At 33.7% G+C, this 17,904-nt stretch overlaps 1 protein-coding gene across 1 annotated transcript in view; it reads left to right on the plus strand.

Annotated features, from left to right (window-relative positions):
- The window catches only part of YIPF4 (Yip1 domain family member 4), a 35,295-nt gene extending 20,040 nt beyond the window's left edge, over positions 1–15,255 (plus strand). The window contains exons 2-6 of the mRNA XM_061210784.1: positions 2,319–2,472; positions 4,045–4,216; positions 6,996–7,073; positions 10,045–10,158; positions 14,136–15,255. Of these exons, the coding sequence (XP_061066767.1) occupies positions 2,319–2,472; positions 4,045–4,216; positions 6,996–7,073; positions 10,045–10,158; positions 14,136–14,273 (656 nt within the window). The 3' untranslated portion in view covers positions 14,274–15,255. The remainder of the gene's footprint in view (positions 1–2,318; positions 2,473–4,044; positions 4,217–6,995; positions 7,074–10,044; positions 10,159–14,135) is intronic.
- Positions 15,256–17,904: the final 2,649 nt, after the last annotated feature.

Raw genomic sequence — 17,904 nt, forward strand, 5'->3', positions numbered from 1 at the left:
TAATCACAAGATTCTATGGCAATTAGCATCTATAGGGACTATTTTTAAGCTTTAAGTAGGGAAGGACAGTGAATTCAAAAGTACTTGCATTTTATCTCTAGCTGAATAAACTAAACTATAAAAGCTTTTTAGAATCATGTAATGTTAAACCTGGAAAGAACTTTGAATAGGAAACTGGAGACCAGAAGACATTAATGATTTGCTGTATTAATTAGTAGCTTAGCTAGGACTTAGCTTCAGAATGCAAACTTTATTATAATTAATTGTAGGAGTTGTCAGAACCAGATCATTATGTGACTCATAATTGATCCACTCATTGATTGAAGTTTAAGCCAAAATTTTTTAATGGCAGTTCTCAAAAGCTAACCTAGAATTTAGGGTAATGTGCAGATTAAGCTCTTCCTTCTACTGTGTAGGATCTCCAGGAGAGGAGAGTCTGTGTTGAGTGTTCTGGTTTGCTGTTGCCGAAATTGTTTTCTAAAGTATCACTCCAGTCTTGTGACTTCTAGTTAACAACATTGATGGTTGTTTACTAGTGCATGTTGTCTGGTCCTACAAATGTGTTTTTTTAATTAATTCCTGTATGACCTCAAGCAAGTCCTTTATTATTCCCAATTTTTTTTCAACCAGAAATTTTGACATATGTACTACTGTGATTATCTGTAACCTCTAAGGCACTGGTACAGACTGCGAGTGGAATTTATTTTGTAATGTGGATAACAGAGTCTCTTCACTGCTTTTTTTAATCTATATAAATTTATTTATTTATTTTTGGATGCGTTGGGTCTTCGTTGCTGCACGCGGGCTTTCTCTAGTTGCGGCAAGCGGGGGCTACTCTTCGTTGTGGTGCGCAGGCTTCTTATTGCGGTTCCTTCTCTTGTTGCAGAGCATGGGCTCTAGGCATGCGGGCTTCAGTAGTTGTGGCATGTGGGCTCAGTAGTTGTGGTGCACGGGCTCTAGAGCACAGGCTCAGTAGTTGTGGCGCACGGGCTTAGTTGCTCCGCAGCATGTGGGATCTTCCTGGACCAGGGCTCGAACCTGTGTCCCCTGCATTGGCAGGCGGATTCTTAACCACTGCACCACCAGGGAAGCCCTTCACTGCTTTTTAGAATTGACCTAAAAAAAACCAACAACCTTTATTTTGCCAAAACTAAAGATAAATGATGTAATTATATAAAGAAAAAAGTTAGCTGAAATAGCAGGAAACTCTTACTAGTCAGACTTATCCAGAACTAAGCATTAATATATGAGGCACTTAGCATAGATATTTGGTTTTAAAAAAATAATGTATGAATAAATATATGAAAAAATAGGGGAAGTTATCTACGGTTTTCCTTTAGCAAATAATTATGTCTAATGGTTTGTATATATAAATATGTAATGCCTTTAAAAAGAATTTATACATCACTTTGTTCTGAAGCACATAATTTACATAAATAATGAAGGGAATCCAAAATGATATCCTGTTGGGAGTTCCTGGGGGTCCAGTGGTTAGGACTCCGTGCTTTTGCTGCCGGGCCTGGATTCAGTCCCTGGTCGGGGAACTAAGATCCCGCAAACCTCGCAGTGTGGCCAAAACCTAACCAAACCAAACAAACAAAAAAACCAAAGTGATATCCTGTAATATATTTTGTATATATCTTCCACTTAAATTTTAAAGTTACAGTTATAAGTCTAGATTCTGGTACAAGGCTAGCTAGTTAGATGTGAAACCTTTCATGTGAATTTACCTCTCGTTTTCAATTTCTTGTTGTAAAAATAAAAAGTGGTTTTTAGATATCATTACTGAAAAAAAATTCAACTGAGTAACTTTTAAAGATTTTATTGGCTTATTCAGTGATTCATGAAATGGGCAGCATCCCATTTTGCAGATAGAAAGGAGCTCTGAGGAGCTGTACAAAATGAAAGACTTTAGGCAGAAGGAAGTGGGACAAGGAAGTTATACTAGCTAAAAGTGGATTAGTTATGGCAAGGTCACTTTGCTTTAGGAGATTGCAGGGGTCTGTCAGGCAGATTACCTCACTGGTGCTGACCAGGTGATTCCTGATTCACTAGTTTAAGATTCTGTTTCTGGGAGAGGCCAAAACTGTAATTAAGTCTTGGTTTGGTGACATGAGACTTAGCATAAGTGACTCCATTTTGGGCCTGCTGTCTTGTTTTTAGCACTGTCAACTATAAAATACAAAGATTGTATGCAGTAGCAGATGTTCATATGTAGAGATCTTCAAGTGATAATTATTTAGTTGGATATATGCTCATGTTGGTTAGGATTCACACATTTTACCTTGGTTTATAGTTTTGTCCTCTTTTCTCCTAAGATCTCAGTGGTTCAATAGCATCCCCAGATGTCAAGTTAAACCTTGGTGGAGATTTTATCAAAGAGTCTACAGCTACTACATTTCTGAGACAAAGAGGATATGGCTGGCTTTTGGAAGTTGAAGATGACGACCCTGAAGATAACAAGCCACTCTTGTATGTAAAAATAATATGTATTTTTTGGTTTTTAGAGCTAGTCTGTGGGATGATTGTATTTTTTCATATTATTTAAGACAGGTATAGAAAATCTTAACCTTTTTGGTCAAAAGTTTTAGCTATTTTCAGTTTTACTGTTATAGTTGACCCTTGAACAACACAGGTTTGAACTGTGTAGGTCTACTTGTACATAGATTATTTTTAATACATACATTGGAAATTTTTTTGAGTTTGCAACAATGTGAAAAAACTTGCAGACGAACCATGTAGCCTAGAAGTATCAAAAAATTAAGAAAAAGGTATGTCATGAATGCATAAAGTATATGTAGATGTACATGTAACATATAAAATATATGTTAACTCTTTATGTGATTGGTAAGGCTTCTGGTCAACAGTAGGCTATTAGTAGTTAAGTTTTGGGGGAGTCAAAATTATATGTGGATCTTTGACTGAGGGTGGCACCCATAACCCCCACGTTGTTCAAGGTCAACTGTAACTAGTAAAACTGAAATAATGAGAGAATATTTTTAACCTACTGAATGGCAAAAGTTAAAAGAATCATAATCCTATATCCCACACAAATATACTCCAAACTGTTAGGACTTACCTGGGTCTATAGCTATCTGAAGTGAACATACAATGTAAGTAAAAAAGCAAGGTGCTTGGGTGCTTGCTGTGGAAGTTCAGTTTAAGATTTCCAAAAAGATTACCCCTCCAAACTCTCTCCCATAGAGAAATTCTAGAGCTACCACTGGGAGGACTATAGGGATACTTTCACTTTCTTCATAGTACTTGAAAATTTTTAAGTGATTATGTATCACTTGGGGAAAAAAGGTGAAGAATTTAACAATTTTGGAAAGAAGAACCTATAGCTTTGTAAAACCAAGGTATTACCAAGTTATTCTCTGTAGTAATTATTGGTAGATCAAGTGCTAAAACATCCTGTTTCTTAATGTTAATATACCGAATTTCATCAAATCTAAGATGGTATGGGTTATAAGATGCAGTTATTTCACGTTTATTGATAAAACAGAAAAAGTACCTAAGACAGCATAAAGCTAGGACATCAAAGGGCTGTCTTATCTCCTTAGTGTAAGGGAAATGAGAAATAACCTACCATACAAAAAGAGACAGCAAGGAAGTTTGCTTGTCTGTTTGGCACTGGGTGGGGTGTTGGAAGAAAAAGTGTCTGTGAGAATATAGGATTGCAGTCTGATTTATCAGTATGGTCCCAAAAAGTCTCAAGCAGAGAATTTTATTTAAAGTCCCAAATTGATAGTGCCTCCAGGAGACTGGCAAAAGGAAAGGCAGATCTTGGAAGCACTTGGCTTCACTCCAGACTGACAACAGTTATAAGACACCAGCTATTGTGAGATGCATCCCAACTTTAGAGATGTTGAAATGATGAAAATGTTCATCTTGGAACCAGTGAAATGTGGTACTTCAAATGCAAATGTTTTGTTGATCTGTGGTGACTATAATGTTATATTTAAACTTTTCTTAAATTCTGCTGCAACTGTCTCTGTATTCAGAAGTGTGTGCTTTTTAAGAATTCTTATTTTAAAATTACAGGGAAGAATTGGATATCGACCTAAAGGATATTTACTACAAAATTCGATGTGTTTTGATGCCAATGCCATCACTTGGTTTTAATAGGCAAGTGGTGAGAGACAATCCTGACTTTTGGGGTCCTCTGGCTGTTGTTCTTTTCTTTTCCATGATATCATTATATGGACAGTTTAGGGTAAGTATATCTTACTTTTCACAAATTCTAAATAGTTTAAGAGTTTTAAAATTGAAAATAGCCAAATATTAACTGTAGTACTTCATGTTTGAGAAATGCTTTAGCTTTACCCATTATTTCTCACTTGTTCATCCCGACAAGCTGTTCTTAATTAAATAAGAGGGGAGTGCCTTGGATTAATGATTTCCAAACTCTTCTACATCATCATTCTCATAAAAAGTATTAGTATTTGTATGGCAAGTGGGTAAAATGGTTGGGACTGCTTCCAGCTGCCCATACTCTTTCTGATTTCTCCAAAGGATAAAGAGTTTGAAACACAATACTCATGATCTTATCTTTTATTCATTTTTAGTTCTGTTTTTTAAAGTAAGCTTTTTAATAAATGATGACAAGAATTCCATCAGTATTTGTTTTTGTATAATACTTTGTCCTATTCTCAGAGGCTTTATCTCTATCATCAAAATATGGCACATGCATATCATTCCCTCATCCCTAGTTTAAGGCTTTAGGGGAATAAAAAATAACTCTTTACCACAGAGTAATTTGGAAATGAATTAGTTTCCTTTTGTACTATAACAGATTTCCACAAGTTTAGTGGCTTAAAACAATGCAGATTTATTCTTTGACAGTTCTGAAAGTCAGAAACCCAAATTGAGTCTTAAAGGGCTAAAATTAAAATGTCAGCAGGGCTGGTTCTTCTGGAGGCTCCAGGACAGTCTGTTGCTTGCCTCTTCCCATGTCTAGAGGCTGCCAACATTCCTTGGCTTCTGGCTGCATCACTGCAATCTGTTTCCATTTGTCACATTGCCTTCTCTACTGTAGTCAAATTTCCCTCTGCCTCCTTTTTTAAAGGACAGTTGTGATTACATTTAGTGCTCACCGGATAATCCAGAGTGTTCTCTCCATAGCAAGACCCTTAACGTTATATAACACTGGTCCTATTAATATTTACCTTGGATCAGTAGTTCATATCAAGTATTCTGTTGCAAGTATAAGGACCATTGAAGAAGTTGAATGGGGGTTCTGGTCTCCTACCCACCACCAACCCTTCATGTAGAACATCTCTATATGAATTTTATCTATTTTATATAATCTTTCATTTGAACAAAGTGTTCTAAGGCTAAAAACAGAAGATTCTTATCTCCATAGAATGTTTCTTAATTTGAGTTTGTTTAATATTTTCTCATGACTGGATTGGGATCATACATTTTTGGCAAAAATACCACAGAAGTGACATTGTGCCCTTCTCTACATACTATCAGGCATTACATGGTACTAATGTCTTATTACTGGTACTATTAACATTGATCACTTGGTTAGGTGATGGGGTGGTATCTTCCACTGTAAAGTTGCTATTTTTCCCTTTTAATAAGTATCTTGTGGAAATACTTTGTGACTATGCAAGTACCCTGTTTCTCATCAAACTTTAGCCCGCTAATTTTAGCATCTTCTGATGGATCTTGCATGCAACAATTATTACTATATTGTTTACTGAATGATGATTTTCCTCATTCCTTCCACATGTATTTTTTTATAATTTTTTTTTGTTTTGTTTTTTGTTTTTTTGGTTTTTTCAAAGTTTTGTTGTTGTTAATTAATTAATTTATTTATTTATTTTTGGCTGTGTTGGGTCTTTGTTTCTGTGCGAGGGCTTTCTCTAGTTGCGGCGAGCGGGGGCCACTCTTCATCGCGGTGCACGGACCTCTCACTGTCGCGGCCTCTCTTGTTGCGGAGCACAGGCTCCAGACGCGCAGGCTCAGTAGTTGTGGCTCACGGGCCCAGTTGCTCCGCGGCATGTGGGATCTTCCCAGACCAGAGCTCGAACCCGTGTCCCCTGCATTGGCAGGCAGATTCTCAACCACTGCGCCACCAGGGAAGCCCCCTTCCACATGTATTAATTGGTATTCTCTTTGGAACAGCTAGTCCTTCTTTGTCATTACTTAATCATTCATTTATTTTTGTCAGTATGGACTAAGGGTATTTATTTTATTTTCTGGGCTATAATCCAGTACTATCATTTATTTTATTGCTCAGATTGTTGCAGTTTTAGCCATTGGGAGCTCCTTCAGGTTAGCTTCTGTATCCTTTTGACATATCCCCATCTTTTTTTGAGTACTTCCTTTCTTTCTGACTCCACAGAGTGTTCTGGACTCACCTTTTATTGTCCCTGTCCCAGCCCTGGAATCAATCATTTTTCTAGGGAGTCCTAGTGCCTTTTATTGGGGAATATTTAGAAACCAGAATCTGGGCAATAAGTGTGCTTATGTTGCTACTGGGTGTCATTATTTCTGGACCCCCCCCAAGCAGACAGAACTTGGAAATATATGCATGTATCATTACTATGTCAAGTCTCAGGAGTTAAAATTGTCTGAAGTATCATCCACATTCTATTACTTGGATAAATGTGTAATTAACGTAAATTTTAGAGACCTCTTGAGAAGACTGGTAAGTTGTTTCACAGATGAATTTACCTTCCAAAATGCTATAAAGCAGGGGTTAGGAGTCAACAGTTTGGTCTTTCTTTGCAGTATTCTTTTATTATAGATCATTAAATACTAAGGTTTCCTTAGGCAATTGATCATTGCTAAATTTTCAATTTGGATGTAAAATTATATTACACATTTATATTCTTATTAAGTTTTACCTGGGAACCCAAACTCTCTATGACCTGAAGTTGGGTATACCAAAATATCTTATATGGTAGAGGATTGAGTTCGTGGGAAATTATCAGCTTATTTGGTACACAGATATTAATTGCATGAATTTTTTTTCTCTTAAGGTGGTCTCATGGATTATAACCATTTGGATATTTGGTTCATTAACTATTTTCTTACTGGCCAGAGTTCTTGGTGGAGAAGTAAGTGGTTAATTTTGAAAATAGCCTTTGTTTTTTATGGTAAGCTTTATTTTTGATACTGCAGGTAGTATCAGTAGCTATGTTCATTGTAACTGCTTTTTGTCCCAGAATTGCTTTTAAGTTATGCTACTTCTTTTAAGGTGATGTAAATATTAGTATAAATGTTATGAGAAATAAAGAGGAAAGAAAAAAATCCAATTTCACTCATAAATAATTTATAGCTTTTTAGGGAAGCATGCAGTTTATTCTCTGTTACAGTAGTTCTCAAACTTTTTGATCTCAGGTCCCCAAAGAGATTTCTTTCTGTAGGTTGTATTTATCGATATTTACCATGTTAGAAATTAAAATAAAAATTTAAAATATATATTTATTCATTTAAAACTAAAAGTAAACCAAATACATTTTAACATAAAAAATACATTTTAATGAAAACTATTTTTCAAAACAAAGTGAGAAAAAGGCATTGTTTTACATTTTTGCAAGTAGCTTTAGTGTCTGGGTTAGTGGAAATTGTATTCTAATATCTGCTTTCTGCATTCAATTGTTATGATATATTTTGGTTAAAGTAAAAAATAAGGCCTCACACAGGTATATAATTTTAAAAGGAAGAGTATTTTAATACATTTTTTGGATGATTGTGATTATTCTACTCTCATACTACATCAGCACTCAACAAGTAATATTTTCTTAAAGGTTTGTTGTAGTGAGGAATCTCAAACCATATCAGTGAACTTTTTATATGCTGTATCATTGAAATTCACTTTGGATGGATCTTTTTACCCATGCATGATCAACTAAGAAAACATTAGTTCCCTGAGCTTTGCAGATCTTCCAAATGTTGACTCATTTTATTATACAGTATCAGAAAATCACATTCATTAATATCACCACATATTTCATCAGAAAAATCTGTATTGGAAAACTATCAAGATAACAGTGTTGGATACAAGTTTTCCAAAATTCTACTTTTTGCTTGAGAGAGAGAATTTTGTAATTTGGAAGAAATACTGTCAGTTGTTTTCCTTGAAATAATAGGCTCACTTCATTCATTTTCATTCATGTTGCCTGTCAGTACCTAACTCTGAATAATCATAGTTTGTCTTTCAGTTGTTCTTTCAAGTAAAAATGGTATTCTATGGATAAAGCATCTAATTCAGCTCTTCACTCACACAGTTGTACAAATGCTCTTCCTTGGGATAACCATTGAATCAAGATACAGAAGAAATGCTTTCTGTGTACTTCTCATTTTGTTACACACAATATTAAAAAGACATATTCAAAGGTTGAGGCTTAATAAAATTAATCATCTTAACTGCTTCATTAAGGACATTCTTAAGTGAAACTGGCTTTTTTTCTTCTTTTCCTGTGAATGTGGGGTAGTGAACACAGTAACTACTAGTATGTTTCATGCCACCTTGATTTGTGCTAAAGCAGCATGTTTTACCCATTGCTTTTGTTCTATTAGTACCAATATCAACCCAATTAAAAAGGCAAATAATGTTTTATTACTATGATAAAAAATAGTTCTGTGGGTTTTTTTTAAAGTTTTATTTATTTTATTTTTTTTCCGTGCCTTGCGGCATGCGGGATCTTAGTTCCCCGACCAGGGAGTGAACCTGTGCCCCCTGCAATGGAAGCATGGAGTCTTAACCACTGGACCGCCAGGGAAGTCCCCTATTACAAAAAATAGTTTTGACGTTCCAGTCTTTTAGAAGAGTCTCTGGGACCCCCAGAGGTCCATGGGCCACACCTTGAGAATCACTGCTCCATTAAATTAGACTTTATGAATTACTATAAACCTAGGAATTCCAGCACTCTGGAATTCAGCTCTCTGTGGAGAGAGTAAAGCACAAGGGATGCCAGGCGGAGTTACTATATCATGTGGGTGCTGACTCATATCAGGCTTACTCTATGAACACTGAATGCTAAATGCAGAACTCTTGAGCCTTTTTCTCATACTTGGTGGAAAGGTCTCCACCAAGCTCTTGTTCTTCTGCTTTCCAGTTTCCAGAATTAAGTTGCTCTTGTCCTGTCTTCTAATATCCTGTTTATGCCTCTTATAAAAAGGAGTTTCCTTTTTTCCTTCCCTTTTAATGGAGTTTCAGGAAGGAATGATATTAGATATATGCACTCAATCCATCATCTTAACTTAAAACTCTTGAATAAATGAGGGTAACATTTATCTATGTAACTTTTTCACTCTGCTTATGAAAATTTAAATTAATTCTAACAGGGACATTTGTTTGTATATTATTTCTTACATTCTAGACAAAACCTCATATAATTTTTATGTGAAAAAAGGTATCACTAAATGTTTTGGTAATTTAGGACTGTTGATAGAGAAGTTAAAAGACCTAGATCTTAATTTGAACTCTTACCAACTAGCTTTGCATTCCTGAACAAAGCTCTTTGTCTCTCTGGAATCACTTTCTTCATAATGGGGACAGTAATACCACATAGGGTTGTTAGTGCCTTTGATCTTCACAATATGTGACGCTCTATCATGGAGTGTGGCACACAGTAGCCACTAAAAAATATTTTTCTCTTCAGTCCTCCTACCTCTCTCCCTTCCCTTCTAGTCTGCATTTGTCACATCTAGCTTCTCTAGACTTGAATTTTTCATCAAAATAAGATGGTTGTGGTTCCTTTAAATAATCCTCCTACAACAAGGGAAATAGTGACTAAGAGATATACTCAAGGTAATTGGATATATAAGTCTGAAGCTCAAAAGAGAGAGGTCAGGAAATGTAGATTTGGGTATCATCAGAATTGATAATTGAAATCATGGTGGGTTGTTGACATTGTCCACGAATATAAGAGACTATGATAATTTGAAATATAATGGGTATGATACTTTTTTCTTAATTCTCACATTTATGTAAGTACAACAAAGTATATATGATGTTTAATAGTGGTTAAAATAAGTATCTTGATTTCTGTGATATTTATTTAACATTTTGGAAATTCACAGGTTGCATATGGCCAAGTTCTTGGAGTTATAGGATATTCATTACTTCCTCTCATTGTAATAGCCCCTATACTTTTGGTGGTTGGATCATTTGAAGTGGTGTCTACACTTATAAAAGTAAGTAGTGTGCTATAAAAAGTAGTTTACTGTTTCCCAGTAAAAAAAAAAGTATACAGTTGTCCCTCCATATCCACGGGAGATTCGTTCCAGGACCCCCCGCAGACATGAAAATCTGCAGATGCTCAAGTTCCCTATACAAAATGGTGTAGTATTTACATGTAATCTGTGCACATCCTTCCATCTACTTTAAATCATCTCTAGATTACTTACAATACCTAATACAATGTAAATGCTGTGTAAATAGTTGTCTGTAGTGCAGCAAATTCAAGTTTGGCTTTTTGGAACTTTCTGGAATTTTTTCTTCCCCCCAAATATTTTCAATCCACAGTTGGTTGAATCCGTGGATGCAGAACCCACAGGTAATAAGAGCTGACTGTACTAGTTCTCTGGCTAAGAATCTTGTAATCTATAACTGTTTATCAAACAGTTGGTAGTATTTTGGAACAGTGACCTTACTCACTAATTATACCAGTTGTATTTCTTTCATTTTCCCCTTTTAATTGCCATAAATTATAATGTATGTCTAGGGCGGAATAAAGAACAAAGAGCAAATCAGACCTTGGGGTATTACACTCAGAGAATTTTTTTATTTAATGTTAAAATTTTCTTCTAGTTCATCTGACTTAGATTTTATGGGAGGTATTTATTTAAAATTCCACTGGCTCAAAAGGACACGTGTACCCCAATGTTCATTGCAGCACTATTTACAATAGCCAGAACATGGAAACAACCTAAATGTCCAACGGCAGATGAATGGATAAAGAAGATGTGGTACATATATACAATGGAATATTACTCAGCCATAAAAAAGGAATGAAATTGGGTCATTTGTGGAGATGTGGATGGACGTAGAGTCTGTCATACAGAGTGGAGTAAGCCAGAAAGAGAAAAAAAATATCGTATATTAATGCATATATGTGGAATCTAGAAAAATGGTACAGATGAACCTATTTGCAGGGCAGGAATAGAGATGTAGATGTAGAAAATGGACATGTGGACACAGGTAGGGAAGGGGAGGATGGGACGAATTGGGAGATTAGGATTGACATACGTACACTACCATGCGTAAAATAGATAGCGGGAGCATTCTGTAAAGCACAGGAAGCTCAGCTTGATGCTCTGTGATGACCTAGATGGGTGGGATTGGGAAGGGGGGTGGGAGGGAGGTCCAAGAGGGAGGGGATACAGGTATACATATAACTGATTCACTTCATTGTACAGCAGAAACTAACACAACATTGTAAAGCAATTATACTCCAATAAAAAAAAAACCTCGCTAAAAATAAATAAAATTCCACTGGGACTGGACATTTATTTAATAATTGTCACTCATATTTGAATAGTAAGTTCTTTATCAAATATGATATATATGGTTCTAATAAATTGGCTTTTCTGTGTTGCAGAGATCAGGATTTCTTTGTGCTGTGTTAAGCTTATATTAACATATGTACCCACTTTAAACATTTACTGATAATATTAAATATTAATAATGAGTAGTGATTGAACTTAAATTTTGGGATTTATTAATTTTGAACAACTTTTGGAAATAAATGACTGCTCTAACACATGTATATATATTACACAGTCAATGTAATTATTTTTCTTTATGGAAAATAGAACTTCGACTTAAATACTTAAGTTTTTAAGTAGAGTAACTTTTACGAGTTTTGGTTTTACTTAAAGTTTATTACTAATTCCAATATAAAAGAAATTATTCCTTTTAGAATTGAGTAACTACAGACTAATACTGACATTATATAAGCCTTGGGTATTGAGAAGAGTTGGATTTTGGAACCAATCAGTTCTGGATTCAGATCCTGGTTCTGCCACTTACTTGCTGTTTGCCTTGGGGGGAGATATCTTTTCGTACCCTCCTATGCAAAATGGGAGTCTTAACTAATTTTTAGGGTTTGTTATGAAGATTTTAAAGTATAAATAATGTCTAGTATAGTGCTTGACAGAGTAGGCAGAGTGGTAGCTGTTATTATTATAAATGTTAAACAAATATTTTGAGAACATCTGTGTATGTTTGAACTGTTTGAACACTTAAGAGACCAAGGAGAAGAGCTTTCTTTCCTCTAATCCTAAATTTTTTTTTAATTGTCATTATTAGCACTTAGTTTAAAAGCCTTGCAGTGCAAGAGCTAGCCCCATGCTGGCATTTAATTATCTAGCCTTAGTGAACATACCACTTTACTGAATCATTCAGGATCACTGCTTGTGTGTTGTTTTACTTGGGTTAAAGCCTGTTTGAATGCTTCTGAGACTACTCCCCAAATTGCTAAAACTGTCCTCTGGTTATTTTCAGTCATTGAGTTCAACTGAAAATTGGTCTTAATGTTCTTTATGCAACATGTGTATGTATTATTATAAAACGGAAGAATCTTTTTTATATCATTAAAAGTTTAGGATACAATTCTTTTTAAACTTTAGATTTTCTTCCCCACATTTCTTTCCCTAATCACTTAATCTTCTGTGTGTAGCGATCTGTTTTACATGTTTCTTGTTTTAATCCAAAGTTTGCTGAGAAATAATGTTGCAAAACTCTCATCACTTAACTCTAGCATTAGAATACAGTTTAATCTACAAGCACTAATTTTTTTAACATTAAGTCTCTGTAACCCTTACCAATCTTTAACCATTTATTTACAAAAAAATGTAATCATGCCATACAAATGCAATTTGATTATAATTTTACTTCATTTATTTCCCTATACTTTTTTGTAGGTTTAAAATATCTTGCAGGTTTTTTTGTATGTTTTTAGTTTAAAAAGCACAATATAAAATCAGACCATCTCAAATACATTTTCAGTCAGTCTGTCAGTATTTATTTTTTACCTCTGTACCAGTGGTTCTCAACTGATGGCGATTTTGCCCCCCAGGACATTTGGCAATGTCTGGAGACATTTTTGGGTATCACAAATGGGGAGGGCTGGGATGGCACTAGTATATAGTGACTAGAAGCCAGGGATACTGCTGAACATCCTACAGTGCACAGGACAACTTCCCACAACAATTATCCAGCTCAAAAATTTGATTAGTGCATGGTTGAGAAACCCTGGTCTGTGCCAGGTCTGTTTCTGTCATAGTTTCCCTGATTTCTACCGTTATAGTTCTTCCTTTCATTTTATTCTGTAAAATGCCTTCAGTGACTATATTGGTAAGTATTATATAAATTTCTAGTTGAAATAATTTAAAATTAAGCACATGCATAATCAGAAAACTCTCTTCCATTATGGTTTACCATGGGATATTGAATATAGTTCCCTGTGCTATACATTAGGACATCAACTATACTTCAATTTTTAAAAAAAAAGCAAAAAAATTTTTTTTATTATGAAAAATTTTCAAACATTAAAAAAAAACAGAAAACTCAACCAAAATGTTATGGTTTTCCTCCTTTCCATGTAACACTATACTTCTACCTAGTCCTGGGAAAATGATTTGATACTTAATAAATGTTGTGTAAAATTTTCACTTAATATGTTTTTCTACTTCTTGGAGAAAAAAAAGGAAAAATTTCTACTTTGTAAAGATCAATTAGTTTTCTTTCAGGAAACAAATATCTTTCAGCTGCTTATCCCTATAATAGTTCTTCCGAAAGTTGCCTTATCTTAAGTCACCAGGGACACTTGTTAAAAAGTCTGATAATTAGACCCTTCTTCCCTTAGAGATTCTGATTCAGTAGAACTAGAATGAATCCCAGGATTCTGTTTTTTAATAGGCACCCAAGGTGATTCTTATGATTAGACAAGTTTGATAACAAAAGACTTCATTTGCAGAAGTCAGGGAGCAGAGCAAGGATGAATATTCCTAACAAGTTTTAAACATTCTCAATAAGTTTTACTGCTTCTACAATTGGTTGTTAGGGTTGTTTTAAAAAAATACTGTAAATGTTATTTTTATGATACCCAAAATGTTAATTAACTTGCTAATATGCTGCCTTTTGTCTTTTTTGTTTGTTTTTTTTAAAGCTCTTTGGTGTGTTTTGGGCTGCCTACAGTGCTGCTTCATTGTTAGTGGGTGAAGAATTCAAGACCAAAAAGCCTCTCCTGATTTATCCAATCTTTTTATTATACATTTATTTTTTGTCCTTATATACTGGGGTGTGATCTAAGTCATATATGAGTAGAAAAAGACAATGTTACCTTTCTGTGTAGGCTGGGAATTCTTGCTTGAGGGGATTGAAAAAAACGTATTGCTGGTAAAATTTTACATGTTCCAGATGTAAAGGCAGTCTAAGGTCTTTTTAAAACAATATTTTTTTTGTATTTAATTAAGCAATTGCAGTTACCTGAATATTTTTGGTCAGAATTCTGAATTCTGTTTGATTCATCATATTCCAGTGAATAAAATATAAAAGCATTGTGTTTTTAAGATTGTGTCAATATGCACCTAAAAACTTGTGCCAAAAGCACCTGGAATGGTAATTATATTTCACCTGAAGGGTAAATACGACAGCATCCTGATAATCCAAAAGTGCAATTTTTTTCTTTAAAGGGTTTTCTCCTGCATTGCAGATCCTGTAGATATATATTTATATTTATATATATATTTATGAAGTAATTCTTATTATTCACAAAATGTATTTCTGAATAACCTAAAAATTAAGATATTTTAAATCTGATGCTTAAACTTTATTTAATTTGGCCATTAATCTTTTTATTTATAAATTTAATTTTGCTTTTAAATTGTATATAATTTTAAAAATCTCATACATGCTTCAGTCAGTATGTCCTTGTTAAGAATTCTTAATAATAACAGTTGAAACTAATTATAACAGTTGCTGATGTAGATTTGGTTTGTTTGGGTGTGCTTTTAAAAACCACTTTTGAATGTCTAAACATTTGATTTAAAGTTTCTGTTTATCTTTCTGACCAAAAAAGCAAGAGGTATGATGGATATGGCATTCATTAAAATTGTCAATATGTAGAAATCCAGTAATATTTATAGCACCAGTAAATATTTTTAAGTGGTACTCCGAAGTCATAAAAGTTGCTGGAAAGAGACCATTAGAGTCTTGTGGTCCTGAACAATGTTATATGAAGTAGAAGAAAATAAAATGCTTCCCAGCTGTGTGTTTTGTTTTTATAACACCTTGTCCTGTATTACTTGATATTTTAACAAGTATCAGGTACTCTTTAACAAGAATACAATAATATTTGCAAAAGGAAGTATTAAGATATTTTAACTAGAGAAATTTTTTTGGCAAATAATTTCATAGACTGTAGATGTATGTTTAATTAATCTTAGTTTGTACAGTAGATAAAGTAATTTATATCGATAAAATAGCAAATGCCTGATAACCATTAGCATATTATTATATTATCCTTTCTGGTCTCAGCTGGAAGAGTTAACTGCTGGCTTCAATATGATAACGTGGCCACCTCTTGGTATGTATTCCTTTAGCAACCTGATGTGTCAGGAAATATCCAGCAACTCTGAAGTAAGCCTACAAATTAGCAAAATATCAAGCCCATCTCTCTTCCTTTTCCCCTCTCCCCTCCACCACCTAAAAAAGAAAAAAAAAAGCTTATTTTAAGCTGCAGGAAAAGTATGGAGCTACCTTTGGGCCAGAATAATGTGGAAAAATTACATAATGCTGATTATTTAAACAAGTTTAGGAAAACAGATTAGAAGCAACAGAAGGATAGAACCTCTAGAACCTAAAATAATATGGAATAGTGAGGAAGGATCTACAGCTACAGAAGCAGCAACTGTAAAATGAACATTTGTCATACTTCAGGAGTTTCTGAGATCAGTACTTTGTTATAGTAGATTATTATATTTGATGGTCATAGTGTTGACCCTGAAATCTTCCTCAGAAAGCTTAGGGGTCCATACCAGGCAGTAGAATTTTACTAAGCAATAAGTCAAGGCATTTTAGGACCAACTCCATCAAAAAGATGGTTTGAAAATTTTTTAAGCTATCATTTCTTTAAGATGTGAATAAAAAGTTCACTTATATGAATCACATTTATTCCTGATGATGTAAGATAAAATGAGATATTTGTGTTCTAAAAAAGTATTTAAAAGTAACAGCATTTCATCTTGGGACCTGTCTAATTTAGGATATATATAAATACAATTTATAATGTTTCAAGCTCAGCCAATGTCTTCATGTGCTAATGAGCAAAGCAGTTAAAACAGATTGTTAGTTTGAAAACATGACTTGTAAATGTGTGCAAGATACAGTACTGCTACAGCTAATAATGGTAAGCTGACTACAATGTCCTCTCCTTGAATTTATATATAATAATATTTTATGTCATATTGATTTTAAATCATGATTTCCAACCTAATTATTAGTTCATTAGTATTTTTAAAACAGAATTACCCAGATAGCCTCTTCTAGGTGTCTGTGTGTGCGTATACATGTTTTAAGTGTTTTCAGTTGTAGTAATCCTGATGAATGTTAATCCTCAAAAAAAAAAAAGAAAAGAATTATGAGACATTTACTTCTGTTTTAAATTGATTACAAAGTAACTGAAATTTTGAATATAAATCAAAGTCTATATATAATTTTCTTTGTATTAAAATACAGTTTAGGGAGATTTGTAAAGTTTTATGAATCATTACTAAACCTGCTAATTTCTAAGGTCTATAAGACAGTTTTATATATATCTCTTTCCAAAAATTCCCCAAATATTAATATATTAATATTCTAAATTAGTGAAAATTTGCATTGACTTAAAATGTGAGGTAGATATTTTTGTTTAAATATTGTTTAAAATTTAGTTCATTTAAAATTCTGATGTAATAAAACATTGAATAAAATAATGCTTCTACAAACAAATAAAAACAATATTTTTCATATTCAACAGAACAGTATTTTAAAATGATTGTTATTTATTTATCTTTTACATTTTCAGTAGTGCATATTTTAGCTAGTGTTAGGCTTCAGGAAATTGTGACACGTTTGTTAAGTTTTGTTAAAATGTCTTACTTCCATACATTTTTTTTTGGTAATTGAACAAATTGGTTTTCTTGTTTTGTTCTTTGCAGCAGAGGAGAACAACACACATCATGGGGAACCATAAGGTGTCTCAGAGTGTTTAAAAGGCCCTATTACAGGATTTAGGCTTGTGTTAATACAATTCATGGCAGTCTGAAATAAGTCTTAATAGAGCCAAAAATCACCCTCAGGTATTCTCTTCTCTGAAATTTTAGTCACATAAACAATATAAGTGTTTTATTATCCTCTTTCATAAAAGGTTTCTTTAACTGAACCCTTGTACCTAGTACTACATTTTGATTTCCTTTTAGAAACTGAATTACAAGTACTCTATTCCCCATTTGTTTAATCTCCTGACAGTACTTTGTGTGTTTGAGAATCTGTTGTCACTTTTCAAATAAATTCCGAAATATGATTTTTGACATTAGTAAAGACTAAATATTCTTATATCTTTGCACTAGATATCATTATATTTTCTGAAGAAAGTCTGCTTGTGAATACATTTTCTTTATAACAAACTTTCTTCCTGTACAGTTTCTTTATAACAATTTTAGACCCTACTGTGTCTTATGGGGTATAGTGGTCTGAAGAGAAATGGTTAAGAGAATATTTATTCCCTGTGCAAAACATATATTATTGAAGCTTAGGGTTAGGTTGCTCATTTGAAATTCTTTTGATATGCTGAGGTTGCAGTTTGGAGGTTAATTTAAGGAAAGAATATCAGGATGATTAAGATGGCATTAGTAAAATAATTTCCTATTTTACATTTTGTATTAGTAGTAACCCTG

The sequence above is a fragment of the Eubalaena glacialis genome, chromosome 14, assembly GCF_028564815.1.
Source record: "Eubalaena glacialis isolate mEubGla1 chromosome 14, mEubGla1.1.hap2.+ XY, whole genome shotgun sequence".
Taxonomy (NCBI): domain Eukaryota; kingdom Metazoa; phylum Chordata; class Mammalia; order Artiodactyla; family Balaenidae; genus Eubalaena; species Eubalaena glacialis.